Source organism: Paramormyrops kingsleyae, chromosome 1 (genome assembly GCF_048594095.1).
Source record: "Paramormyrops kingsleyae isolate MSU_618 chromosome 1, PKINGS_0.4, whole genome shotgun sequence".
Classification (NCBI taxonomy): Eukaryota; Metazoa; Chordata; class Actinopteri; order Osteoglossiformes; family Mormyridae; genus Paramormyrops; species Paramormyrops kingsleyae.
The window spans coordinates 15,591,440-15,617,424 of NC_132797.1; the positions used below are offsets into that span (position 1 = coordinate 15,591,440).

The 25,985-nt window shown below is 44.4% G+C and overlaps 3 protein-coding genes across 9 annotated transcripts in view; 1 reads left to right on the forward strand and 2 right to left on the reverse strand.

Annotated features, from left to right (window-relative positions):
- Positions 1 to 5,243, reverse strand: part of rab3ip (RAB3A interacting protein (rabin3)) — a 31,675-nt gene extending 26,432 nt beyond the window's left edge. For 2 of the 5 annotated variants that reach the window (XM_023826304.2, XM_023826270.2), the window contains exon 1: positions 5,000 to 5,242. The gene's annotated coding sequence lies outside the window, so the exon portion shown is untranslated. Of the gene's footprint in view, positions 1 to 475; positions 572 to 4,999 lie in introns of all 5 variants that reach the window. The other 3 variants (XM_023826277.2, XM_023826286.2, XM_072710311.1) reach the window with 3 other exon arrangements.
- Positions 5,244 to 7,981: 2,738 nt separating this feature from the next.
- Positions 7,982 to 16,862, forward strand: LOC111851721 (bestrophin-3). 3 transcript variants are annotated; one of them, XM_023826906.2, is made up of 11 exons: positions 7,982 to 8,192; positions 8,455 to 8,615; positions 9,528 to 9,622; positions 11,082 to 11,315; positions 11,908 to 12,062; positions 12,472 to 12,549; positions 13,818 to 13,970; positions 15,111 to 15,191; positions 15,317 to 15,462; positions 15,903 to 15,981; positions 16,091 to 16,257. In XM_023826906.2, the coding sequence occupies exons 2-11, from the start codon at positions 8,464 to 8,466 to the stop codon at positions 16,130 to 16,132; spliced, it is 1,215 nt and encodes a 404-aa protein (XP_023682674.1). In that variant the 5' UTR covers positions 7,982 to 8,192; positions 8,455 to 8,463; the 3' UTR covers positions 16,133 to 16,257. The 3 variants fall into 3 exon arrangements, with proteins under 3 accessions (XP_023682674.1, XP_023682644.1, XP_023682654.1); XM_023826876.2 differs by having other exon boundaries at positions 7,987 to 8,192; positions 15,903 to 16,862; XM_023826886.1 differs by lacking the exon at positions 7,982 to 8,192 and having other exon boundaries at positions 8,483 to 8,615; positions 9,542 to 9,622; positions 15,903 to 16,862.
- Positions 16,863 to 17,215: 353 nt separating this feature from the next.
- On the reverse strand, positions 17,216 to 23,688 carry LOC111851189 (pepsin A-like). Its single transcript, XM_023825876.1, has 9 exons — positions 23,544 to 23,688; positions 23,041 to 23,224; positions 21,437 to 21,554; positions 20,942 to 21,060; positions 20,414 to 20,613; positions 20,150 to 20,275; positions 19,349 to 19,493; positions 18,555 to 18,653; positions 17,216 to 17,761 (listed from the first exon to the last, which is right to left on the reverse strand). The coding sequence occupies exons 1-9, from the start codon at positions 23,600 to 23,602 to the stop codon at positions 17,579 to 17,581; spliced, it is 1,233 nt and encodes a 410-aa protein (XP_023681644.1). The 5' UTR covers positions 23,603 to 23,688; the 3' UTR covers positions 17,216 to 17,578.
- Between the last annotated feature and the right edge of the window lie 2,297 nt (positions 23,689 to 25,985).

Sequence of the window (25,985 nt, forward strand, 5' to 3'; positions counted from 1 at the left end):
TTTTGGGGCAAAAAAAGGTCAGACTGAAATGTTTCATGCTGTTTGTGGGCAAAATGAGGGAGATGAAACTGAACAGTCAGAAATCCATCATGGCAGTGGGATACCACTGTCTCTCCAGGAAAATAGCTAGCTGAAGCGAAAATACAGTAAGACAGCTGATACTCTGTCACAGATGGACTACAGAAAAGTCGCCAAAGTAACATAACAGCAGAAAACATCACAGAAAGTGCTGTTCAGAGACAACTAGATACTCAACGGGATTTCTATGGATCAGTTTTTTAAAATTTCATCCATGCACACTGTACTGTATTATGGCATAAAGTCATGGAAATTTGCATCCATCTTCTAAGCACTTATTTTGGATAGTCATGGGGGATGCCAGATTAGGAATTTTTAAAATAGAATATATCATCACATAAAGTACGCAAAACTATATACCAGATTCGTGGCATATAAAGGTAGATAAATGACATACTAGAAATGTACTACCGTGATGGGTTGCTGCTGCACTCTAGATTATTCCCTGCTTTGTGGCCATAACTTCTGGAATATGCTCCAGAACACCGTGACCCTGCATAGAACAAGCAGGTAGAGAAAATGGATTGATAGATGGATAGATAGAAATATACTGTAGGTCAGAGGTCACCAACGCGTCAAACTTGAGCTACCACTACCCCAAAGGGAGGAAACAACTAGTCTACGCAACACTGCCCAGCCCCCCCCAATCATATTTTATGTTTATAGTAAATATGGAAGGCTATAGGACTTCTGAATATCCATGTGCAATGTCACAACTCAAACCACATCCATACAAACAGTGCCAATACAGCGGGACTAGGTAGAAGCTAGAATGAATGGCTACTTTCTTTAGTATGTCTGCAAGGCTGTGAGTTCCCCTCAACCCTCAACCCCCACACATGGCCGACATGGAGAGAAACACGTGGCTGCCATCGATACCACAAAATATCCAGAGCAAAGAAAACAGAGCCAGCAAACACCAAACTGCATGTGACTGCACATTAAAGAAAATCCCTGCCAGGTAAGAGGCTCCAAAGGGAAAGATGGGGCGTTTTTCCACCGCACCAGGTGCTGAACTTCTGGTACTTTGAGAAAGCACAGAAAGTACGGTACTTCAGGGTGTTGGTTTTCCCACTGACGTAAAAACTGGTACCGGCGCAGAATGACATCACAGCGCAAAGCGGGGTAATTTGTGCTGAATTCAAAAAATGGCTGTAGTATATTATACGGCTTGGCGATGTGCAATATTAATACCAACATCACATGTTATGCACATACAATTCTTACATCACTAGTCAGCTAGATTAAAATAAGGCTTTTTCTTACTTTCAATTCTGTGCGGACATTATAACTTGGGCGTTAAAGTTTTGCTAAAATATTTTTACTATTTTTTCCTTTTATAGATTCTTACGTTTAAAAATCAGTTTAAAGTTTTACCTCCCCTGTTCTTTCATGAGCGCTGCATACGATCTCAGAGGCAATCAATCATCCTCATCCTTGCCGTTTAATTCAGTCAAAGATGGATTTGTGAGAAATTTATTAACTCCTTTTTTGTTTTATAAATATCTCAATATTTATTACAACTAAATCACATTGCTAGGATGTTATATGTGTGCTGTATTAGTATTTTCAACAAAATACATTTTAATTTCTTGTCAGGCCATCCAGATCTTTCTGTTGTACATGTTCTTATGACCAAATTACATTTTTTATTTATTTATTTTTTTACTTAATTTATCATCATTTTCTGATTTCAAAACTGTTTTAAGGTGGCGTTTGTATTGTGTTTCAGAGGCAGGCTATTTGCATAACCAATTGTCAAAGAAAACGTTTCAAGCCCCTCCAAATAGTACCAAAGCAGCTGGTTTGGCACTTTCGGTACTGGGACTTTTGGTACTGGTACTGGACTGGAAGTCAATGAAAAAGCAAAAGTACCGTACCAAAAAGTACCGTACTTGGTGCGGTGGAAAAATGCCCATAACAGAGACCCTGTGGAAGAGGTTCAAAGACCATAAAATGACTGGAGTGACGAACGTCAGTATTTGCAAGTCGACACAAAGTGCCACGTGTGAGACATGCTTTACGGGTCATGTTTCCACCTCGCAGGGCTGCATTTGCTAATGGCTCCCTCCCGACAATTCCTCTTTGCACATCTGAAATGCAAACACTACCTCACAGAGCAGTGAAAGTAAACTGAGCTTGTATGCAGGCACAACAAACCAAGCCAGGATTCCGCACCCCCACACCATAAACCTTACCCCACCCCTGCCCCCCCATGCACAGAAAAACACATAGACAGACAGACACCCGGAAAGTAAGCATGAGCACAAGAGCCATCGCCATTTTTCAAGCTATGTTCAGGATATTTTGGCTTACAGTGATACAAAACTGCATCATCTTTTCCAAAATGCCTGCATAATTCACCTACGGAGCTTTTCCACTGGCATACAGGAACCGAGCCATACCTGAGCGTTTTCCATTGCAGAAGCGTCGGCTCAGTAAAGGTGTTGCCGGGTTTGGAGAGCAACAGCGACGTAAAACTGAAAAGACACTTATATACTGTTCGCACGTCTATGTCATGATTTACTATGTGCTTATTTCCACTAACAAGTCCGAGAGATTGGCCATCTAACATTAGCATCAAATACTAGCAAAATTATCCATCGCTTGTGTAAATCTGCATTATAAATCCATTCCGTTCAGCTGTTCTGTAGTGCTTTTTTAAGCAGGCAGTTGGAAATTTAAGCTCTGGGTTACCGGGAATACATCAAAACAGTATGATGTGCAATACTACTAATAATGAATAATATACAGAATATGCCCTTTGTTCCTGCATATAATCCTTGCATACCGGTATCTCAGTGCATTTTGACCAATCAGACGGTGGTGACGCAACCAGCTCAGTTTGGTCAGAATTTCAGCCCTACTAATAAGCAGGGCCATATCAGCGTGGGTACGGCTCGCATAATTTACAATGGAAAACCGCCAATTTGCGGTAAGGCTCGCTTCTTGGTGACAGTGGAAAAGCGCCAATAGGAAAAGTGGCCATCTTGGATTCAACACCCCGCTCCTGAAACAGACGTGCCATTGTTTGTCTGTCATGTTGGTGTAAGGTCCAATTCCCTGAGGCTAAGAAGAGGGGGTTGGGACACAGGGCACCAACCAATAAGGGTATTCCTTAAAATAAATGGTCCATGGACAAAAACCCAAATGATGCAAACATCCCTATAAGCCACTTAATCTTCGAGTCAAAAAATTCAAGAAGAGAAACAAGCAAACTACAAATTCATGCTCAGATGCATGAAGAAAGGCTTTCAGGAACACGATCTAAGCTGATACGTCTTTTGTTACTCATTGACTACAATGGCAGAGTTGGTTGACAGTAAATTATTCAGGCTCTCTCGACTCTCACCAACTGGTTCATGTCAGTCAAAAGACCTCACAGGAGGGGGAGAGGGGGGAGTAATTTGACAATACAGTGGAAAGGAACCATCAAGAGTGATGCCATTATGGAAAATCCTATATTACATCATTAATGGTCACAGATGCACAGTTTCAAAACTGTAGGACAATTACATCTTAATAAATTGAATCCACAGCCGAGATTAAGTATACAACCCTTCCTGAATCACCAAAATAACATGCAACACAAGCTGCTGATAAGGAGGGCTTTTGGCAGGAACTACGCCCGATACCGACTGCAAGGCCGTCATTCCTGCGCGTGATCCCTTCCCGAAGGCATCCTGGAGCGGAGCGACGCAACAGGCAGGTGCCCATAGAGACGTACACAACACCCCCATTTAGCAGCGAGGCTCCGCAGGATGGCTTTCATAATAGAGCCGGGCTCATGTTTCAGGGCCGCGCTGGGTGTCCTTTCCGGCAGCCCGCTGCCTCCCATCTCCCTTGTAGTAACCGAGGTGTTAGAACAGCCAGTGCAGCCACAAGGCCCTAGCAGCTGCCGGCGAACAGAAATAGGCCGAATTCATTTGCATGGCGTACAGACGCCACGCCTGCTAGATAAAACAAGTTTGGCAGACATGTTATACATGTCCCTCAAGGTCACTTCAGACGTTATAACTACAGGTCGACAGTTTCCCTTAATTATAAGAGTCCTCTGCACATATTCCCACTGTCTGGCTACAGGTGCACTGGGCGCGCGCGCGCACGCGAGTGCGCGCGCACACACTTCATAATACGGTGAAAGAGTCACGTGAAACCCCAATACATAGGTTATTATGTGAGCATTTTTCCAAACGAACCGCAGTGAAATATAAACAGTACAGTACATTCCGCTCAGTGCGCTATGTCGGTACAAAGATTTAGAGCAACGTGGCAATTTTTATATTGAAAATACCAGATTAAATAAAATGGATCACGGAGCCTCATTACTGGGCTATCTGCTCGACAAATACAAAATATTATCCCGTCAGTAAGCCCATAACTCAGTACATATTCTTCCTAGACCGAACCAGGTTTTCCGCGTTTTCCGCTAAATAAAAGGGAGGGCAGGCAAATGGACACCGCTTTCGTGCGAATAAAGTTGAGGTTGGGTTGCGATGAAGCATTTGCCTCGTGGGGTGTTAACCTTCGGAAATGTAGCGATGCAGCCCCTTACATAATGTGAGCTTTCCATCTCCACTGCCCTACCGCACGGACAATTAACTAATCCTCTTAGATACGCGTTCATTTTAATGGCCGTGGCAGGACGCGTACGAGTCGCTTTTTATGCTGCCAGTTTATACAACCATGTTCAGATACATTACACTTTCAGATGATTATCAGATCTATGTAGTTATCTTAGCAAAAAAAATAACATAATTTGCAATTATTGTAAAATAAAAAAGAAGGATGCAAAAGCAAAGAAAGCCAAGTCATTTAATATAAATGCTTTCTCTTCAGCTAGGATGCTATAAATCCTTCAAAATTGCGTGCAACCAATACAGTCAGTCAAATATATGAAAATACAAACATTCTGCCTTACCTACTACTGAGCTCAATGTCTCAAATACAGTCACCGGCTTCTGAATGCACGAAGAATTCGAGATCGCGGTGGTGTTTCGTTTTATTTTATTTTTTTTTTTTTTTGCTTTATCGTCGGAAACCGTCCTTCTGCTTGTGGATGAAGAGCAGGTTACACATAATGACAGAATGAGAGGAATATCACGGAGAGCCGTCACACCTGCCCCCGTCTTCATACAAGCTGAGAGCGAACCGGGGTTGCCAGCATTCCTGCAGGATTTAAGGAATTATCGCGTCATCGCCTAACCGTGATGTCACGCAAAGCATATACGAAGGCCGCTGACACCTTGAATCCTTCTTAAACCACTAATAATACACTGTACAGAACGGCTAACGTCAAGAAATGTATACTGTCTAATTTAAAACATTTTTCCAAAAATAAACTAGAACTGATTTGACCTGTATTGTACTGCAATTGTTTCTCTCTCTTTGCTTTTATTTTAAGCTCATGAAAGTGAAAGCACTTTGACCTGCATTCCATGTATGAAAAGTGATACATAAATAGAGATTACTATTAATAATATGATAATCAAGTTTTAGAAAAAAAAAATGGCATAAAATTAATTCCGTTGCCAGTTCATAAATTCTAAAGATTTTCATAATCGTTCATGTCCTAGATCTGGCAACCCATGATGAGGGTCGAGTTGGTCTCACAAAGCGCATGCGCGAACAGTGCAGCACAGTTTTTCCATGTTGAAACGGTGGATTGTAGCTTCATCAGCATCAACATGCACCAAATATGCATATTTCTCAGAATTGCTAGTCATTGGCTTATATTTGAATAACTTTGTAGTAAAGTATCCTAAATTCATTAACATAACCAAATATTTTCAAAGATATTAGAAATGTTATTATGAAGGCATGTAGAATGCGCTGTTGTACAATTTGAACAAGGTCCAGGGACTCATTCAGCTGACTTTAGTAAACGTATTGATTGCACCACAGCGCCGTCTACAGGAAAATCGTTTTATGAGGCCAGCGTAGAATTCTTTTAGAAGAATATCTGATTAGTTATTTGTAATTCCCACTTTTTTCTAAAAATTAGATACAATCCAAAATATACTACAGTATTTTTTTACGTGTATAGTACGCGTATAGTATTCAAAGTTCAAGATTTTTATTTGTCACATGTGCAATTGTATAGTACAGTGGCAGTGAAATGTTTTTGTGGCAAAACAGGAGTGGCTTACACAAATACTAATCATCTGTGGTCCAGAACATGCCTCATAAGGTATACTCCATGACTGCATCCTTATCTTCTAACCGCTCACTCTGCTCAGGGTTCCAGAGTAAGATATACTCCTAAGTAATCTACTAACAAGCTGCTAAGATATTAAAAATCACATAGGTGTCTTAAATATATTAAATACATTTAATTTTTATTTCCATTATGTGATAAATAATTATAATATACAGATGTTTATTTGCGGTGTAAAAGCGACTGTCCTCATATTTGAAGCAAAATTGTGATAGCAATGTGCTGACATTTTAGTTCAGTGGTGCCCAACTCCAGTCCTGATGAGCCGGAGTCCTGTGTAGCTTAGTTCTTTCCACCACAAATGATTCAGCTCAACAGCTGTGTGGTAATTAGCCCAAGGAGTTGAATCAGGTGTGTTAAATGAGGGAAACCCAAAACTGTGCAGGGCTCTGGCCCTCTAGGACTGGAGTTGGGCACCCCTGTTTTAGTTCACGAAATTCAAATTTAAACCCCCCCCCCATTAGGTCATTAACTTATTTCTGTAGTACTGTACACTGTCAAGAAAAACAGTACCAATTTATACCTCTGAGGGTACAATTACTTGTCACTTGGACTGTACCCTCGAAGGTTCTGTCAAGGCTGTACCCTTTATTCTGACAATATACTACCATTACTTATAACAATGACAATAATAATAATATGACTATGAGTTGTAATAATAGTTTTTACCACTATATTGTTTTTATATTTGCTATACATTTTGAAATTGTTGTTATTGTCATTTTACAAAATTGCACAAAAAAATAACTAATTGGGCCAGTGGAAGACATGAAGATATGCGATCAGCCCCCTAGCCAGAACGTAGAAAACTGAAGCTGTTAGTAAAATAAAACTTAAAATATATTATATAAATGATACATCAAATGACATGTCATTGTGCTGAGTCTAGATACATTATACTTTATATATATATATATATATATATATATATATATATATATATATATATATATATATATATATATATATATATATAAAATACATTATGAAATCACATGAGACTGCACATACTGTAGACTGGTTTATTTTGAGGTGTGTTATCGGATTTGATTACCCCTCTGGAGAAACTCTGTGTGCTTATTATGACATGCATAAGGTATACAAGGTACAATAGAAAAAATAGATGGCTGCGTTAGAAATGGATCATCAGGTCATTTGGGAGGAAAGGTAAAGATTTTGCTTCTGCAGCGCATGAAAAAAAGAAACACATGCATGACACATGACACATGCACATTAAAGCACATGCCACTGAAAACCACTACTTTATATCTCTACTTTTTTGCAGTCAAGCAAAAATAGTTTACGGTCAGTTGCCCCATGTTTAGTAGAGATATGGTTAAGTAATGATAGAGGCACAAACCACACTGTCCTTTCAGATTCTATACTTTTGCCAAGAATTCTCCTTCCAAAAGATTTCACGGCCCTCTCTTGGAAAGAATGCAGAGCCTCGGTTTTACATTTTTGGCATTGTTATCTAGTGTTGACAGTTGTTTGTACACAATTCGTATGTGATTATAAATGTAGTTTTAATTTTACGCAAAGTTCTTCTGAGTGAGACAACTTTATAACTTGTTTTTTTCTTCCCTAATTTTCAACTGTTTCAGTGAGCGCCGCTTCATTTGGATCTCTCCACGTTTCTTCAGGAGGACTTTATACTGTGCGGTAGTGTGCAAACCGGCGCACATGCACTTGCAGAGATAAATTTAGCAGGAGCTGAATCGGCAAATGATTGTGTGTTTGTTTCATAGCACGGGCGCGTTACTTCTTATGCAAGTAATACTGGCAAAAACAGGGAGCTAAATGCGGAAAGCCACTAACTCCTGATGCCGCACACTTGATTCACTAAGAGACCATCAGCCTTCCATCGATGTACGTCTTGTGATGTACATTAGAAAAGGTACGTTTGAGGAAAAAGAATCCCGTCTATATTTTAAAGTTTTGTTCACATTCGCTGTTCTGATCATGCGGTGATAATAACCGGTTGAAATAATCCGAGCGGTTCACGGGGACAGTGTGACTATATAAATGAGCGGTACTAAGAGGAACACTGAACACACCAAGGTGACATTTGTCCGCAGTTGTTTCCGGTTGTCTGCAGATGTTACAATTTTTTTTCCAATTGAATAATTTCCTGTATCATTGAATATATCATTCTGCAGTATTTGAAGATGACGGTGACTTATTCCAGTAAGGTTGCCAACGCCACGTTCTTCGGCTTTCATAGATTATTACTACGCTGGAGGGGCAGCATCTACAAACTTCTTTATCGGGAATTCATCGTTTTTGCGATTTTATACACCATTCTAAGCATCGTGTACAGGTAACTTCGTATATTTTAATTTTCCATTCCAGTTTTCTTCCATTTTAATAACACTAACATAAAAACATATTGTGTATTATAAATTACGAAATTATAAAGATGTCCACAGTCCTCGTTTCTTATTTTTTTCTGTTATACTATAATAACAACAGGTTGTATTGCATATAGATCCCACATATCAATAGTTAAACATTTTCTTCTGAAGAGGTCAAATATTTTGAATGAAATTCATTGTAACCTTTAGTACAATTATACCCGGCTGCTGCTTTAAATGTGAACGTACGTTTTGAAGAACGAGGGTAAAAATATTAAAGAGACACCGTTATTAAGTGACTGCGCTTGGTAAGCCTGACTCTGTATGTATCTGACCTCAGTTATGTCAGCAAAATGGATCTGACACGTAATGGCTCTTTCCCAGCGTCTCAGGTCGTAGGAGGTAATTTCAGATATTTAGCTATTATTGTGTTTTATTCTGCTGTGTAGCCCAAGAGCAGACATTTAACAAGTTTGCAGAAATGGTTGAAGGTTCACAATATTTTCTTATTTGAGTGAAAACTTCTTCATCCAATAGGTCCCTTTTTACACCTTAATACTAAGATCAGGATTTTAAAACACCATCTGTAAATGTCTTCATGCTGTCATGTAGACTTAATTATAATATTAATCGCAATGTTTATTATTTTGGGATTTCCAGACAAAACATTCAGATGCAAAATGAATGCTTGTTTTTCTTTCATGTGCCAAATCACTCCTTAATTTATGGCTATCAGGAGTTTAAATATTTCAGGGAAAACATTAGTCTATGAAATATCCATGGACTGTTATGCAATAAGACAACACGCAGGCTGTAGCGGTGATTGTTAGTAGGACACCTGCAAGACTCTCCACAAATATATTTTCTATCCACCTCAGACTCTTTCTTACAGATACGCAGAAACTTTACTTTGAAAAGCTGTCGCTATACTGTGACAGGTATGCTGAGCAGATCCCCGTGACGTTTGTGCTGGGTGAGTAGGCCGTCTCGGGACTGAGCGGGATGTGGGGGGGGGGGGGGGGGATCAGGCTGCATGGGGCCCCCAGCATCAGCAAACTCTCCCACATAGGTCAAACTCAGGTGATGCCGCTTCAGCTTGGCATGTTTACAGCAGTTGATTTGCTTCCTCTTGCTTTCTCTGTAATCCCACTCCCCCCCCAGTTCTCTATGCATGCTGGGCCCTCCTGCTGAACAAAACCCGGGCTGTCTCTGGCAAGATGAGAAGCCGTCGGGGGGGGCGAGTGTAAGGCTTGTTTGGTCCATCAGCTAAGAGCTTCCCCTGTGATCCAGTGTTAGACTTACAGCTAAATATAAAGGCTCCTGACTACGTAACTTTGCCACACACTAAATCAGTGTTTACCAGTCCGGTCCTTGGGGACCCACAGACAGTCCACATTTTTGCTCCCTCCCAGGGAGCCCAAAAGGAGCAAAAATATGGACCAGCTGTGGGTTCCCGAGAACTGAATTGGGAAATACTGCACTGAATCATTGTGAAAAGAACTAATCCTGTGTGGATAACAGTAAGTGCCTGTTGTAAATATCTGTGACTCTGTTCTGCAAACAAACGGATGATAGCCATGGCAGAACGGGAGAGAAAATTGCTAAAGGACAGATACACACGGACCGCTGCTGAAGTTTCACTGAAGCTCGCAGCTTCCATCTGCCGAAGGGACACAGACAACACCTTTCACTCAGAGCTTTCTGAGTCCCCTTTAGTCCAGACTAAACTTTTCAAGGCTAATAGACATCCAGTGGGCATTACTCTTCACTCAAAGGACAAACTGAAGGACCAGATCATTGTTTTTTAAAGGTGGTGCTTGGGAATTAAAAGGGTCCCTTGGAAAAGTTAAATCAATGATGTCCAGCTGAATTGTGCTAACATCTCTACAAAATTGACTTTAGATGGTCTTTTAATGACCTGGTATATTGTCAACCAGGAGCTACAAATGAATAGTGTACAATCAGAACAATTTGCATTTCCTCCAACTTAATGAAGGTACGTCAAGGATTATATTTTGTTTTGTGCTTTGACAATATCAGGGTCAGGAAATATGCATATAAGGACATTACTTGCTTGCCTGTGACGCATCTTTGCCAAATACTGAAGCATGACTTGGAGTCATTTGCTCTGTCCTCTCGTTCCATTGCATGGGAACTCTGGCACTCTCGTAAAATGTCTAGCATGGAACCCATTGGTCTGAAGGTCACTGTCGTACACACAGGGTCGCATGTGCGTTTCATCTTCAGCTGTAATGATACTCCTCATGCAGTTGACCAAGTCAATGCATCAGCAACTTCTCTGACAGTTATAGATTTCCAGGAAATGAACTTTGCTCTGAATCGTGAGCAAGTTCTTGTGCCCCAGAATGCCTGGTACTGTTGATTCTGTCACCCAGCTCTTTCAGACACTTGTCTCTCTGCCATCCCGGCAGGTTTCTATGTAACATTGGTGGTGAATCGCTGGTGGAACCAGTTTGTGAACCTACCATGGCCAGACCGGCTGATGTTCCTCATCTCTAGCTGCGTACAGGGCCGGGACGAGCAGGGCCGCCTGCTCCGACGCACGCTGGTGCGCTACGTGAACCTCACCTCCCTGCTCATCTTCCGCTCTGTCAGCACGGCAGCCTGCAAGCGCTTTCCCACCATGGACCACGTGGTGGAGGCAGGTAGGGGCCTCAGCAGCCAAACCGCAGTTACCTTCAGAAGGACAGGGATCATGGCCAAAGCGATGAGGTGGTGGGATTATGATTATGAAGTTCATTAGCTCAGAAGTCAAACACAAGCAAGAGCTGGGTATATTTTTGACTAAATGGTTAGTGGCTGAGTTTGAAGGCTAATTTGCCCCCAACGTGTCCGCTAATACCCTCTAAGCATTTACTGTTTCTTCAAGATTCAGTACTCAGCTGCAATCAACCAGGCCATGAACGTTATTTAGTCAACACTGCCTAGCAAACTCCAAATCAGCTGCATTAATTCGGTGCCGACATCTCTGTGATGATGGGTAATTATAAATTGCATCTATAAATAAGGGCTGCTGACACCGACTCAGGGTGGTCCCTCCTACGGTTTCTTGAGAATAGTTTGGAACAAACAGTTCATCGCATCACCTGTTATCTTGGGCGGTCTTGAAGCAGCACAGAGTTGGGATCTGTTATAACAGACACCATGTCTTTGATATCTTGTAGCCTCCAGTGCTCAGGTTTGCCATGGAAACAGCTGTGGCAGTTTCTGGCTCGACTGATTCTTTGTGCTGTTTAGGCTTCATGACGCCCGAGGAGAGGAAGATCTTTGAGAACCTCAAGTCCCCCCATCTCAAATATTGGGTGCCAGTGGTGTGGTTCACCAACCTGGCCTCCAAGGCACGGAAGGAAGGCCGCATCCAGGACAGCGTGGACTTGCAAACCATCCTTACTGTGAGTGCCGGAATTCCTCAAGAGCCGAATGGTCCATGGTCCACGTGGGAGACAGTTGTCAGTTAGATGGAAGGATGTAATGCACAAGAAATGTCATAGGGCTCCACAGCATAATCTGTGAGTCCTAGGAGGACTGCCAAGATATGTTCCACTAGGCAAGGGTCTTAGCCAAGTCCAACTTCAGAATCAAACGTCATAAATCCAGTGGAAAAGTCAACTCATTGAAATGAGATCCTCTTTTCCCCTGAACTCCAAGCTAAACTCATGACTGTACACATTCCAGCTGTGTCCCATCCTCCAATTCTCAATGAGAAATGATGTAGTAGACAGACAGTGAAGGGTCACAGAGGCTGCAGAGCAGACTTGTTTAGCCACTTGACCTTCTTAAGTCATTATTATTGGGTTGCAGGAAATGAACAAGTTCAGGACATGGTGCTCCACTCTGTTTGGCTACGACTGGGTGGGAATTCCTCTGGTCTACACACAGGTGGGGATTGTTTTTTTCTCTCCAGTTTTTGGCCTGCAAATACAATAGACAATCAGGGTGACCATGTGGATGTCCAATCAGAAAAAAATAAATCCCTGTTGTAACATGTTGCATGAATCAGAATCATGAATGGAAGCCAGACCACAGATTTAGTCTTATTTTCTGCTTCAGATTAATCACTTTTTCTCATTAGCTTGTTACTAATGCCAGTGGGCTAGAGTAACTCCCCTAATGATACTGAGAAACCGTATTACAGTCAACTGAGACGAAGGTACCTTGCTTAAAGGAGATTCTTACAGTTCTTGTAAACTATATCTGGTTATGCAAGAAATTTAACAAAACAACATAATAAAAATAAACCAGAAATAGTGAACACTAGTACATAGATATCCAAATTCCAGAGACATATCAGTATTTGCATCGCCTAGATGAAACAGCGAGGTGTAATTGCTCCTGGTCACTAATCACGGGACACAGGAACGCAAAATGATGTGACTCAGCTGATGTCCCATTGATTGCTGGGAAAAAGAATGATGGCCAGCAGCCCTGTATGCTGTTATTCAGCAGCAGCTGTACTACTGCCTGTCTCATATTACCTCAAAATATAAATCCTGCGGTTATTTTTAGCATGCTGTTCCTGGGTCTCATGATGTTAAAGAGTCTCGTCTGAACACAGGCAAGTTGTGGGTCTGCTGTAGGACATGCCTAATGTGGGCATCCAGTTGTTCAACATTTTAGGAGGCAAACAACCTCAGGGTGTTTGAGAAATCTGCCTTATGGGGCCAATAATGTAGCAGGATCCTCAGGCCCTGTATTCTAATTGGCTGCTTAAGCGAAGACATGTACAGTCGTCTACAGTTTTTGTTTACCAATTTCTACCGTACTTATTGTAAAGTAGCACACATATACTAGCATGACTCTCCGTTTTACATTTTCACATTTTAACCCATTTCTGTTGGTTTTCCTGGAAAAAAAATTAAAAACGGTCACTCAGTTTCCTCCCATGGAGTTTGAACTCCAAACCTTAGATGTTTTTCACTTTTACATTGTTAATGGAAAACCATGATCTGCTGAAACCTGCAGGGGGCGCTGATTGTGCTTGATTACTTATTGAAATCAGTACTTGGGTATGAACTCCTTCCATTCTACTGATTCATGTGATGGTATCTTGTTTTTGTTTATATCAGCCAACATCTGTTGTTTTCTAACCCGTTAATCATTCAGTCCACCTTACTCTCCCTGAAAACCCACCCACTCCTTCTGTCCAGGTGGTGACCCTGGCAGTCTACACCTTCTTTTTCGCCTGCATCATTGGACGGCAGTTTCTGGACCCTGGACGTGGTTATCCAGGCCATGACCTGGACCTCTATGTGCCCATCTTCACCCTGCTGCAGTTCTTCTTCTACTCCGGCTGGCTAAAGGTTTGAGACCCACCCCCTGTCTCCCTCCTCTATCCTCCAGCTCCCGTGAATTCAGTCAGCCTTTTACTAACGCTCGTCCATCATGTCATGTGAACAGTGCATCATGTTATCAGTAAGTATGGAGTAGATCTTGGAAAACAAAGTTCAAGTGAGCTCTGCTTTGAAAAATCTGCAGTAATTTCGTTCTACGTGTATTTTCCACTGTGACCAAGTAAAACAAATCACGTGTCACCATTGTGTGATTCTTTGAACACGGCCCATCTATGACGTCTCTTCCTGGCCTGACTTCTCCCACACGTCCTCAACTGGACTGTGCTAGTTTTTCGGCAGGAAATGTGTCCCTGCCTGCCAAACGCAGGACCCTAATCACACTGATCTTCCATATCCCGCCTAGCGCCGTCTTGCTGCCTAAACGTACTTAGGGGACTTAACGCAAAAGCCAGAGCCTACACATAATGACAACGTATGCATATAACTACCAGAGATGCTAACAACTGGACACGCAAGCAGTCTGAGCCGACACACTGCAAGCACAAAAACAAGACAGACAAAAAGACCCCGAAAACGCAAATCAATCAGAGCAGTAGACAAAATAACCTGCTAGGTACAAAAACAACCTGGTACACAAACACAACTCATGCTAATACTTAGAGCCGAAAGGACACAACAGACTTAGCAAACCACATGTATGTAAAATTCAGGAAACTAGGTACCCTGCACCTATGCCAACCACTGATGACATCCTGTTATCTTCAACAATTACACCTGACCAATAAAAACCAACAAGCTTAAATCCTGCCAGTAAAGAGTTCAGCAAAAGCCATACAAACAACGTTACAGTAAACTGTTTCTCTCTGAGATGACAGGTCTCTAGACAGAGTGATCAAAGGATCCCCAGCTTTCCAGTATCTTCTGAATACTCGCAAAACATAGGTAGTGCGTCAAGCAATGTCAGAGTTTCCTAGGTTTACATTAAGTATTTTCATTGGAATGTGGCTGCTAAGTAGGATGATTGCTAAGTGGGATGCAGCAGAATACCAACTATGGTCAAGCATATTTTCCTAAGGACAAATTGCAAGCACTTGCATGGGATTCCACTCCAGAACCTTAACCTAACACTGTGCTCCTGGGCTCCTCCAGGTGGCAGAGCAGCTGATTAACCCCTTCGGGGAGGATGATGATGACTTTGAAGTCAACTGGTGCATCGACAGAAACTTGCAGGTCAGTAACAGATGCTAACAAATGGGTGTCAACACATCTGCATTCCCTCTCAACATCCTAAGACTGCTCCTAGAGCAAGCCTCTTGGTGGAACCTACTCCAGCTTTAACTTGCCATCTCTGACAGGTATCCCTGATGGCCGTGGACGAGATGCACATGAACATTCCCCGCATGACCAAGGACATCTACTGGAACGATTCGAATGTGCGACCTCCATATACTCTGGCTGCAGCTGACTACTGCATCCCCTCGTTCCTAGGGTCCACCATTGGGTAAGGACAAAGAATCAAAGTTGGCACACACCTATGGTACACGTCACTAAGTGACAGCCCACCTGATCCAGACTTTGACTAAATGTTCAAACCATTTCTGTACTAAATTTCATGTTTTAAGCTGTGCCACATTTGAATGTCATGTGACTTATGACACAGGATAATATATTGGTTCAGAGACCCAGAGTTTAACTCTGTATATATGACAAAGACTGGTTTTATGAGGTCATTTTAAGCACCAAAGATCACAGTAACTGTTTAAAATAACAAAGAACTTAGCTCCAGACCAAACATCCAGAGTTCAGTTGGTCAACCGGTGCTCTGAGTCCCCAACTAAGGCGTACACTGTGGGTACGCACTGCGAGTCTCCCCAAGCATTGTGTTATCTGTATCTCCGTTAACGGGACTGAATGTCATTGGCTGTCCCCACATTACCGCAGGCTGTCGGAGGTGCTGCAGCATGAGGATATGGACAATCGGGACCAGAGGAACCGGCGCCAGGAGTCAGTTCTTGGCCGGGTGAGACGGCTGCTGAGCTCCCAGGAGCCAAACGACTTGGGCCACGCGAGACCCGCGTATAAGCGCCATAGCAGCGACATGTCCAGCGTCTTCTTCCCTTTCAATCCAGAGGTCCGGGGCCACCTGGGACATGAGGAAGCTGGCCACCTAAGGCACAACTTTCCAAATTCTCACCTGGTCCACAACCAGTCACCTACCGAGATGCTGGCACCATTACAGGAGGTGACCAGCAGCCTTTCATCTCCTGACTCTCCTATCCACATCAACTTGCCCACAGTGGTGATCACCCCCCCTGATCCTACTCCGCCTAATCGATCGTTAGCGAATTCCCAGAGCAGCTTGGTCATGCCCTCTGACGTCGGCACCGAAACCACACTAGAACCAAACCAGATCTTGACATGCCAGAGCCCTTTGGAGGAGAATGCCGGTGAAGAAGCTCTGGTACAGGATCCCCTCATGGATTACAATCTCACAGAGGTGGGACTCAAGAAGTTCCGCTGGAGCATTCCTGTCGACCGATGGACCCAAGACTCCGACGACTCTTCGTGCAACCTGCCGAGCCCCAAGGGTTTAGTGAGGAAGAGAGGCCTGAGTACGGCCCACCACTATGAGAAGAAGGATGGCGAAAGTGGAGAACCTCGGCACACACGGCCAAGCTTAGAGAGCAGCAGCCTGACGTCCAGCAGTGAGGAGAACCTGGAAGCGATCAAGCAGCAAACCAAAGAGGACACTTCAGGGGCCTAACATACACACACACGAAATAGCCTTGGGAAAAGTAGGTTTATCCAGTGCTCCGTTATATTATTTTTATATTTTCGTTACAAATTATGATGTTTTTCTGTCTTTTGTCACCAAATTAAAAACTTTGTGCTCCACCAGGATTCTGTTATCATTGAGATTTTTTCTGTATCTATATTTTTGGCCATTTAGTTCCTGCGTATTAACTAGTTGGAAATGGCTAGTAGTGGGTGTCATCATATGTCTAGTTGTGAATCACAATCACACATCATACCATGAAGTACTTGTTTTCTGGTTCTGTTTCGCATTATGATACTAAAGGGTACAAGTGCAACTCTTGCGTTGGTTGTGCCTCTGTCCAGAAATAGTCACTTAACATTGTGTTCTACAAGCGAATGAAAGCAAATCAGACCCCACAGCACTGACAGGAGGAGGTTCCATGTCCCTGTTAGAAATATGATAATCGAGGCTCTACTGAAGTAACATAACACGCGTGGAAATGTTACAGAAATTTAATGACACCTGCAGCATGATAATCTCAAGCTAACATTAAAATTTAATTACAGAAAATGTATACTTAACATCTCAAAGTGGCTACAGTTCAGTTTTACGGTTAACTGTATAATCAATTAAAGAACGATACATTTCATTAGCAGAGATCTGCAATGTTCTTGACAGCATTGCTTATATATGTTGACATCATTTGTGTAGAAATAAGAGCTCAGTTCTGAAAGTATTGTCTGATCACCCAAAATCTGTTTAATTACCTGTCTAGCAGAAGGGAGCTTCTTCGTTTCTTGTTTTGGTTCCCTACGTTTTTTACTAGACTTGTAGTGCATGCCAGGAAGCTAACTCTAGCCTACGGCCCCCATTCCCCCTCCTGACGGGCCCGAGCGAAGCCAACCCGGTCCTGGCCACGATCAAAGATGCTGTAGAACTCCGAGATGAAGACATCCCCCAAGATCCAGAGGGACCCCTGGGAGGTGGAGACGTCCACGGCCTGGAAGCCACTGAAGCAGACCTCCATGCTGCTCAGTATCTCCTGAGGGCCAGAGGAACATCCTCACCACAAGCCCATTACTGAAGTACCCATCATAATCACAGAGATGCCTACTCACACAGCCAAGAACATCAAACGCTGACATGTCCACTCAATGCCAACAGACCCCAGTCACAGGAAGACTTATCAGAATCAGGCAGACATGTAACTATTACCTACCCATTAATTACAAAAATGTGTCACAAACACCCCCCCCCCCCAAACTATATGATTTCATGAAGGAAATATGTACATATATGTAAATTTTGTTCAATATGGTGGCTTAGTGTATAACACTGTAGCCTCACACCTCTATAGGTTGGGATTCAATTCCTGCTCCCAGCTGTGTGTGGAGTTTGCAGCTTCTCCCCTGCATTAGTGTCCTCCCACTGTCCAAAGAACATGACTTGGTGGCTCAAAATAGCAGTTGAGTGCCTGCCCTAGGAGCGACTAGCCTCCCCCCAGGGTGCCCCCGCCGTGTGCCCTGTGCTTCCCGGGATAGGATGCAGACTCACCACGACCCTGTACTGGGTAAGCGGTGGCAGAAAATGGGCAGAGAAACATCTGAGCTTCATTTTTCCCAAGTGGTTTAAGCTACCAAATACCAAAAAGATACATGCCTTTGGACACCCTTTAATTCTGCATACATAAATTTAATCTATATATACATGCCAGTTTTAATCACATTTATAGCTGAAACGAAACATTTTTTTTTTTTTTAGCTCACTCCACTTCTTTTCAGATGAGAAGCCCTGAGAGAGATTTCTGAGTTGGGTAGCTGCGATTGTATACGTACCTTTCTAATGTAGGATTCTGGAGGCATGGGATAGTCCACACCATTCAGTGTAAAGGTGATCAGAGGGAGGCTGGAAAGTCTGGCACAGTCCACCAAGAACTGAAAGGCAAGTGGGAGAACTGCAGTTCTGTAGTATGGTCAGGGGCGGATTAACGCACAGGCTAGATATGGCTTAAGCCTAGGGGCCCCACGTGTGCCAGCCTGCAAGGGGGCCCCCATTGGCGCGGAGGGGGGCGGGGTTGGGGGGCCCACAGACTACTGTAGCCTAGGGGCCTCTGTGCACCTTAATCCGCCCCTGAGTATGGTCATCGATACATATCATATAAATACATTTTTAAAATATTTTTACATTTTTGAATATTTTTTATTTCTTTAAATTGTATATAATTTTAATTGTATATATTAAGTATAGTAGCAACTATTATTCTTGCACTGATAATCACTTTGGCCAATACATTTCCACAGCATCCATAGACACACTCTCTACCTCTGCAATCCTGAGTGTTATATAGTATTAATAGTATCTGCTATTGTGTGTATTTGTGTATTTATTTCCTTTGGGATCCATAAAGTAAGTAAGTATAACTAAGTAAATAATCTGACTGTCTGTCTGTCTGTCTGTCTGTCTACAGCAACACCGTCAGGTGGACATTTTCTGAAAGACCTGCTTAAATCAGTTTGATTTTGTGATACAGTGAGGAAAGGGGAGATGCCAGACAGCATGTCTTTGCAGATGTGTCCTTGGAGAGCTGGACTTCAGACCAGTGTTTCCCATGCCTCACGCGCTCACTCACCTCGCCGATGGAGGTGGGTGTGGCCCCGATAAGCTGGTGCAGGAACATGATGTCAATGGTGGGCCCACCAATGAGGGACGTCCCGGTGTCCACAATGGCCTGACAGCTGTTGGTGCACAGGGTCTGCACACCCTGCACCTTCACACTGCAGCCCACAGAGACACAGTGTCTGTCAGGTTTTACGCAGAACCTATAATGAACTGCAATAGTGGTTTTTGGCCACCACGTTGCTTAGCATCAAAGAGATGTTATCTGAAGACGGATGGACGGATAGATGTTCTTCAGCAGATTCTAAAACTCGGTTATACATTAAAGGTCATGTGCACAGCTGTATTTACTGAAGCAGTTCTAGTAAAGCTAAGAATATATTATAAGGCTCCTCTTGGGACAGGAGAGTCTAATCCTGTAATGTTGAAGGAAAATCTTTGTAGGAGAGCCGTGTGTATTCCTGTGTTTGATCTACTTATACTCTGCATGCTTATTTCCTAGCCAGATTATGAACGACTACATCACTGAAATGCTTATTTGTCTAGGGAGATAAGTAGTAGAGTCCTGAAGTTGCTTTTAATTAAGACACCTCTATAAAAAGCAGAGATTACAGCCCTTGCACCCACAATGAGTATGTTACTTTAAACACATTTTTATATCTTACCACTAGAGGGAGACATTAACTCCATATTAACTCTGATAACGCATGACACCCAAAGCTGGCTGCCACTGGTTATTAAACAAACCATATCCATATTTTAAAATTAGTTCTACAATAACAAATCCAGCTAGAAAGCAGGTGCTGTTGCATACTTATCAATTTTGATCTGCCAGTAATTCCTCTGAGTGACAGGAACCCAGTGAATTGGTCCAATATAAAGAGCTTCATCTACCCCTCCCAGTAACAGCTCCCCTTCTGGATCTGAAGAGCTCTTCTTCCTGGAGAAAAAGTGGAGAAACATCTACTGAGACATTTTTCAAGGTCAGCACGACCTTGCTGTCACTTCCATAAATGACACGACCGCGTTGTCCACACGATGGTGCCATAAGATACAGCCAGCTAGCGGTTCCACCTACCTGCTGAGGTAGACGGAGAAGATGGGCTGTGTCACTTTCTTCTGAACCATGAGGTTGTCAAACACAGGCGTCCCCACCTCCTGTGCCAGGGAGGGGTAGGCCAGACCAAGGATTCCATCGAACTTGCCCATGAGGAAGGTCATACCCGGCTCGTACACCGACTCCCCAAACTGCTGATTGTCCACTGACATTTCACCCACCTCAACACGGAGGAGAAGTTTGAAACTTTGTTCATAAACATATCTGGTTATCTGTAGTGACAGCCCAATGAAGGTTCATGAACCATTTGCTGTATTTTTTGCCCCCACTAGATGGCGCCCTTGGCCTGCTTTGGGGCATGCTTTAAGGACTTATTTGAACAGAAAGCACCATCTAGTGGAAAATACGGCAAATGGTTCATGAAGCTTCATTGGGCCCTCACTAGTTATCTCAACTACAGCCCAGGGTTGGCAAAGTGATTCCACAGTTGCTCAAGAAACTGACCCTGCTTGAACATGAATAATTTATGTATGTGCGAGCTCACAGTACCCTGAGCAGTTCCCTGGCCATCACACCCATCAGGTGACCAGACCCATACTGGATGGTAAAGACCCGGCAGTCGTGAACGTAGCTGCTCGACTCAAAGGCCTTGAACTTGTTGTGCTTGCCTGGGCAGCGAGACAGAGTTCACGTGGTATTATTTCACGAACATACTGGCTTGCACTATTCACGCTTTGTAGGTTTTCGGTTAAATCAGGAATTACAAATAATCAGCTTTGCTATTTAGTTGATTCAGTATCCTGATAAATTTCTCTTCTAAAAATGTGCATTTTTGCCCCTGTTCAAAGACAATTGCATTCTGGGGATTGAGTTCCAGGTTGATAAACCACAGACATTGCACAGCACTGTACAGTCATATATAAAACCATGAAGTGTGTTTTAATGGCTGACATAAGATAGACCAGTGTGAGCATTACATAGACGGTAAGGGACAAACAGCATTGGACTGCCGGTTAGCAGCCAATAGATGCTCCGCTTACGTACCACATGCCTCACTGACACAGTAGGATGACGGCACCCACAGGTCAGCCGAGCCGGTGTCGAAAATCACTGTGAAGTTCTGTCCAGGAGTCCCCAGGCTGATCTCGCCGTAGTACTGGGCCTACAGCATCCGTTAGAGAGCAGAGACCCTTGGTTAGGCCCCGCCCATTTTACAATCGTGTGCTGGTAAGTTTTTCAATTACCCTTTCTCATGTACCCTGCCTTATGTAAGTACAGTTACTGATATTATTTTATATATATTATTATTTTATTGTTTTACCTTATTTTATCTTTTTTCATATAGTAACCTTTTTGTTTTACATATATCTTTTTAAACATTATTGAGGGTGAAAGGGGAAAAGGAATCCATTACACACATATATTGTGTATGTTTGTGTGTGTGACAAAGAAAACTAACTAAATAACTCTAACTGGATATGTATTATAAAGGCTGGGCCAAAAGTATTAAGAAAACCACACTGGTCTGTCATGTTCTTAACACAGTATAACTACTTGATGCTATTTTTGTTACTGAGTAAATATCGGGTGTAGCTGGCTCTTCTGGCCAAGGCTGTAGTTACACATGATGGCACATATATGGCAAGGAGGAGGGCAGGGAGCAAAGGGGGTGGGGAGCAGGTCAGGCAGGGAGGAGGAGGGGGGGGCGGGGAGCAAAGGGGGCGGGGAGCAGGTCAGGCAGGAAGGAGGAGGGCAGGGAGCAAAGGGGGCGGGGAGCAGGTCAGACAGGGAGCAGGGGGGGCGTGGAGCAAAGGGGGTGGGGAGCAGGGGGGGCAGGGAGCAAAGGGGGCGGACAGCAGGTCAGGCAGGGAGGAGGGGGGGGTGGGGAGCAAAGGGGGTGGGGAGCAGGTCAGGCAGGGAGGAGGGGGGGTGGGGAGCAAAGGGGGTGGGGAGCGGGGGGGCGGGGAGCAAAGGGGGTGGGGAGCGGGGGGGCGGGGAGCAAAGGGGGCGGAGAGCAGGTCAGGCAGGAAGGAGGGGTGGCGGGGAGCAAAGGGGGTGAGGAGCAGGTCAGGCAGGGAGGAGGGGGGGCGGGGAGCAAAGGGGGTGGGGAGCAGGTCAGGCAGGGAGGAGGGGGGGCGGGGAGCAAAGGGGGTGGGGAGTAGGGGGGGTGGGGAGCAAAGGGGGCAGGGAGCAGGTCAGGCAGGAAGGAGGGGGGGGAGCAAAGGGGGTGGGGAGCAGGTCAGGCAGGGAGGAGGGGGGGCGGGGAGCAAAGGGGGTGGGGAGCAGGTCAGGCAGGGAGGAGGGGGGGCGGGGAGCAAAGGGGGTGGGGAGCAGGTCAGGCAGGGAGGAGGGGGGGTGGGGAGCAAAGGGGGCGGGGAGCAGGTCAGGCAGGGAGGAGGGGGGGCGGGGAGCAAAGGGGGTGGGGAGCAGGTCAGGCAGGGAGAAAGGAGGGCGGGGAGTAAGGTGGGTGGAGAGCCAAGAGGACAGAGAGTTGGGTGGCGAAGAGCAAGGGAGGCAGGGAGCAAGGCAGGCAGGGAAGGAGAGCAGGAGGGAAAAAAGGCAGGGAGTAGGGTGGGTGGGGAGGAAGGATGTTGGGGAGCAGGGTGGGAGTGGAGGTGAGTGGGTCCCCGGCTGAGCTCCCTACTCACATCCATGTAATTGTAAAGCTTCTCACTGGTCCAGCCCAGCTTCAGCGTGCGCAGGCTTGTGGGGGGGAAGCACTGGGAGAACCTCCTGGAGAAGATATCAGGCTGATGGTCCTTCATGAAGGCCTCCAGGCGACGGGCAGACCGCAGCTCAGCCCTTATCGTGGAGATGCGGTGCAGGGGAACTCTGGGAAAAAGGGAGAGGGAAATCAGCGCCTCCTACTGGTATAAGCTTTGGTTGCAAGGGTATTCAGATTTCTATTTGGCATGACCCGGTTACCTGAATAGTAACACTAAAATCTTGATCAGTCACAGTTTTGCGGACTTGATCCTACATCTACAAATGCTGAATTGTCAATTCATAACAAGAGGTCATTCATCAAACATTTGGATTGTTTAAGTATTTTATAAGAGCAAAAAAGCAACTGACCAGCGCGACAGAAGCCTCACAACAATCCTGAAATGCAGAGGGTTAGGGTTAGGTTTAGGGTTAGGTCTTGTCTCACCTGATGAGTGCCTGTACCGCCAGAGCGTAGCTCAGCAGCAGAAGGGAGAGCCGTGCCATGCTGGGTCCTGCAGGTCCGTGTCCCTCTCTGAGGATGAGTCCGCCTGAGCGGCTCCCTGTCGCGTCGGAAGGCAGGGTCTGGGTCCGCTCCAGGTCAGGGCGACCCTGTGACCGCCGCGTCTGTGGAACAGGCCTGCAGGTGTTAACCCTTCTGCACAAACCACAGCTGGAGTGCACTGGTACTCCAGTACCCTTTCTGCAAGAACCTTAAATACAGGAATACACATACACAACATTAAAATAGCATTTTAACGACTTTTATTGACTGAAACTGAGCCCTGATAACATCTCTCAGCCACGCAGTTCAACATTTGCCTGGATTATTCAAATGCTTTATTTGGATTGGAAATGTCTATATACATATGTGAACATAAATGTGCTTCCTGGATGTTATTATTTAATTTCTAAATGCTGTCTTCTCAGTATCCTGAAATCACAAAGCATTTGCAGGTGACAGAGTGTCATTATATGTCCAGGTCACGGTGAGCTGCAACCACAGGGTCTTTAGTTAAAGATTAAAAATGATATCTCTTATTCTTCATCTTGTGATTCATTTACAAAGGCTACAGTTTCTCTTTTCTGACTTATAATCTACAAAACCTGATAATGCTCATAATAATTAGGTGATTATTATTTCTATACTCCGGATTCCCCTCAGTCCAAAAACATGCTGAATTCATTGGAGTTGCCAAATTGCCCATAGATGTGCATGTGTGAGTGCATGGTGTGTGAGTGTGCCCAGCGATGGGTTGGCACCCCATCCTGGGTTATTCCCCGCCGTGCGCCCCTAGCCTCTGGCCCCCAGGACCCTGAACAGGATAAGCAGTCTCAGAAAATGACTGGCTGGTTCTTTCCCGGTGAGGATGTACCGTCTCCTGAGATTGAATGCCTTTAAGATGAAGGTGTGGCTCACTTACCCTAACATTTCTCAAAGCTGTTATATGATTTTTTTTTTTACTGGATTTATTCATTTATTTACCCATTTATTATTTAATTACAGTAACAGAATAACAGAAAAATATCATTTTGATAATAGTTTTTGTTAAAAATGATAATTTGATAATGGTTTAAAGGTAGTTTGCTGGTTAAGTGGGTAGGACTGATAGCTGACATCCCCTGGGGTAGGGGATGGGTTCTGGTCTCTTCCCTGTGTGTCTGACATCCCCTGGGGTAGGGGATGGGTTCTGGTCTCTTCCCTGTGTGTCTGACATCCCCTGGGGTAGGAGATGGGTTCTGGTCTCTTCCCTGTGTGTCTGACATCCCCTGGGGTAGGAGATGGGTTCTGGTCTCTTCCCTGTGTGTCTGACATCCCCTGGGGTAGGGGAAGGGTTCTGGTCTCTTCCCTGTGTGTCTGACATCCCCTGGGGTAGGGGATGGGTTCTGGTCTCTTCCCTGTGTGTCTGACATCCCCTGGGGTAGGGGATGGGTTCTGGTCTCTTCCCTGTGTGTCTGACATCCCCTGGGGTAGGGGATGGGTTCTGGTCTCTTCCCTGTGTGTCTGACATCCCCTGGGGTAGGGGAAGGGTTCTGGTCTCTTCCCTGTGTGTCTGACATCCCCTGGGGTAGGGGATGGGTTCTGGTCTCTTCCCTGTGTGTCTGACATCCCCTGGGGTAGGAGATGGGTTCTGGTCTCTTCCCTGTGTGTCTGACATCCCCTTGGGTAGGGGATGGGTTCTGGTCTCTTCCCTGTGTGTCTGGAATGTGTGTGTTGTCTGTGTGTCTCATGTGTTTCCAGAGACAATGCAGTTAGACTAACTGGTGTCTCTAAATCACAAATATTGCATGGCTATGTATGCCTGCGCCCTGTGATGAACTGGCATCCTGTCACAGATGCACCCCAGCCTTACACCCTATGCTGTCTGGGATAGGTTCAGACTCCCCCCCCCTCACCCACCCCCCATGACCCTGAAACAAACAAGTGATAAGTGGTTAGAAGATTATGTAATAGTCCCTGAAGTATTTGAGGCCCACAAAGTAAATATTTAAGAATAGTTTCTGTGTTTGTTTGGTCCTTTGGAAGCAACAGGAGTATTGTTCTGAATGAGCATTTTAAAATGTTAACAAATAAATTCTCAGGAGTATTTCTTAACAGTGCCTTGGACGAGGACATGGCTGGGCACAAGTGCAGTCAGATCATGTTCACAGCTGGAACAAAAACTGACAGATACAATGAATCCACAGGAGTGATGTAAAGACCCTGGACACAGCGATGTAAGCACCCTGCTCCAGCGCAGTACACATTTCCATCAGATACATAATTTACGCTTTTCATGGAAGTTCCTCAGTGGCCAGTTAATATTCCTGTTTGCCCAACCCAAAATCCTGTAACAAAGGTTAGTAATTGAACGTCTATGCTAAAACATCAAAGCCCAGGAGAACTGAT

Excerpts from the sequence above, each read along its gene's own strand:
- LOC111851721 (XM_023826876.2), top strand. The coding sequence starts at position 8,464 with ATGACGGTGACTTATTCCAGTAAGGTTGCCAACGCCACGTTCTTCGGC. Across the intron at positions 8,616-9,527 it reads ATTCTAAGCATCGTGTACAG|ACTCTTTCTTACAGATACGC; the intron begins GTAACTTCGTAT and ends TATCCACCTCAG. Across the intron at positions 15,463-15,902 it reads TTCCTAGGGTCCACCATTGG|GCTGTCGGAGGTGCTGCAGC; the intron begins GTAAGGACAAAG and ends ACATTACCGCAG.
- LOC111851189 (XM_023825876.1), bottom strand. The coding sequence starts at position 23,602 with ATGGCACGGCTCTCCCTTCTGCTGCTGAGCTACGCTCTGGCGGTACAG. Across the intron at positions 18,654-19,348 it reads CACCCACCTCCATCGGCGAG|TTCTTGGTGGACTGTGCCAG; the intron begins GTGAGTGAGCGC and ends CTTGCCTTTCAG. Across the intron at positions 17,762-18,554 it reads CAGAATCCTACATTAGAAAG|GAGATACTGAGCAGCATGGA; the intron begins GTACGTATACAA and ends TCTGGCCCTCAG.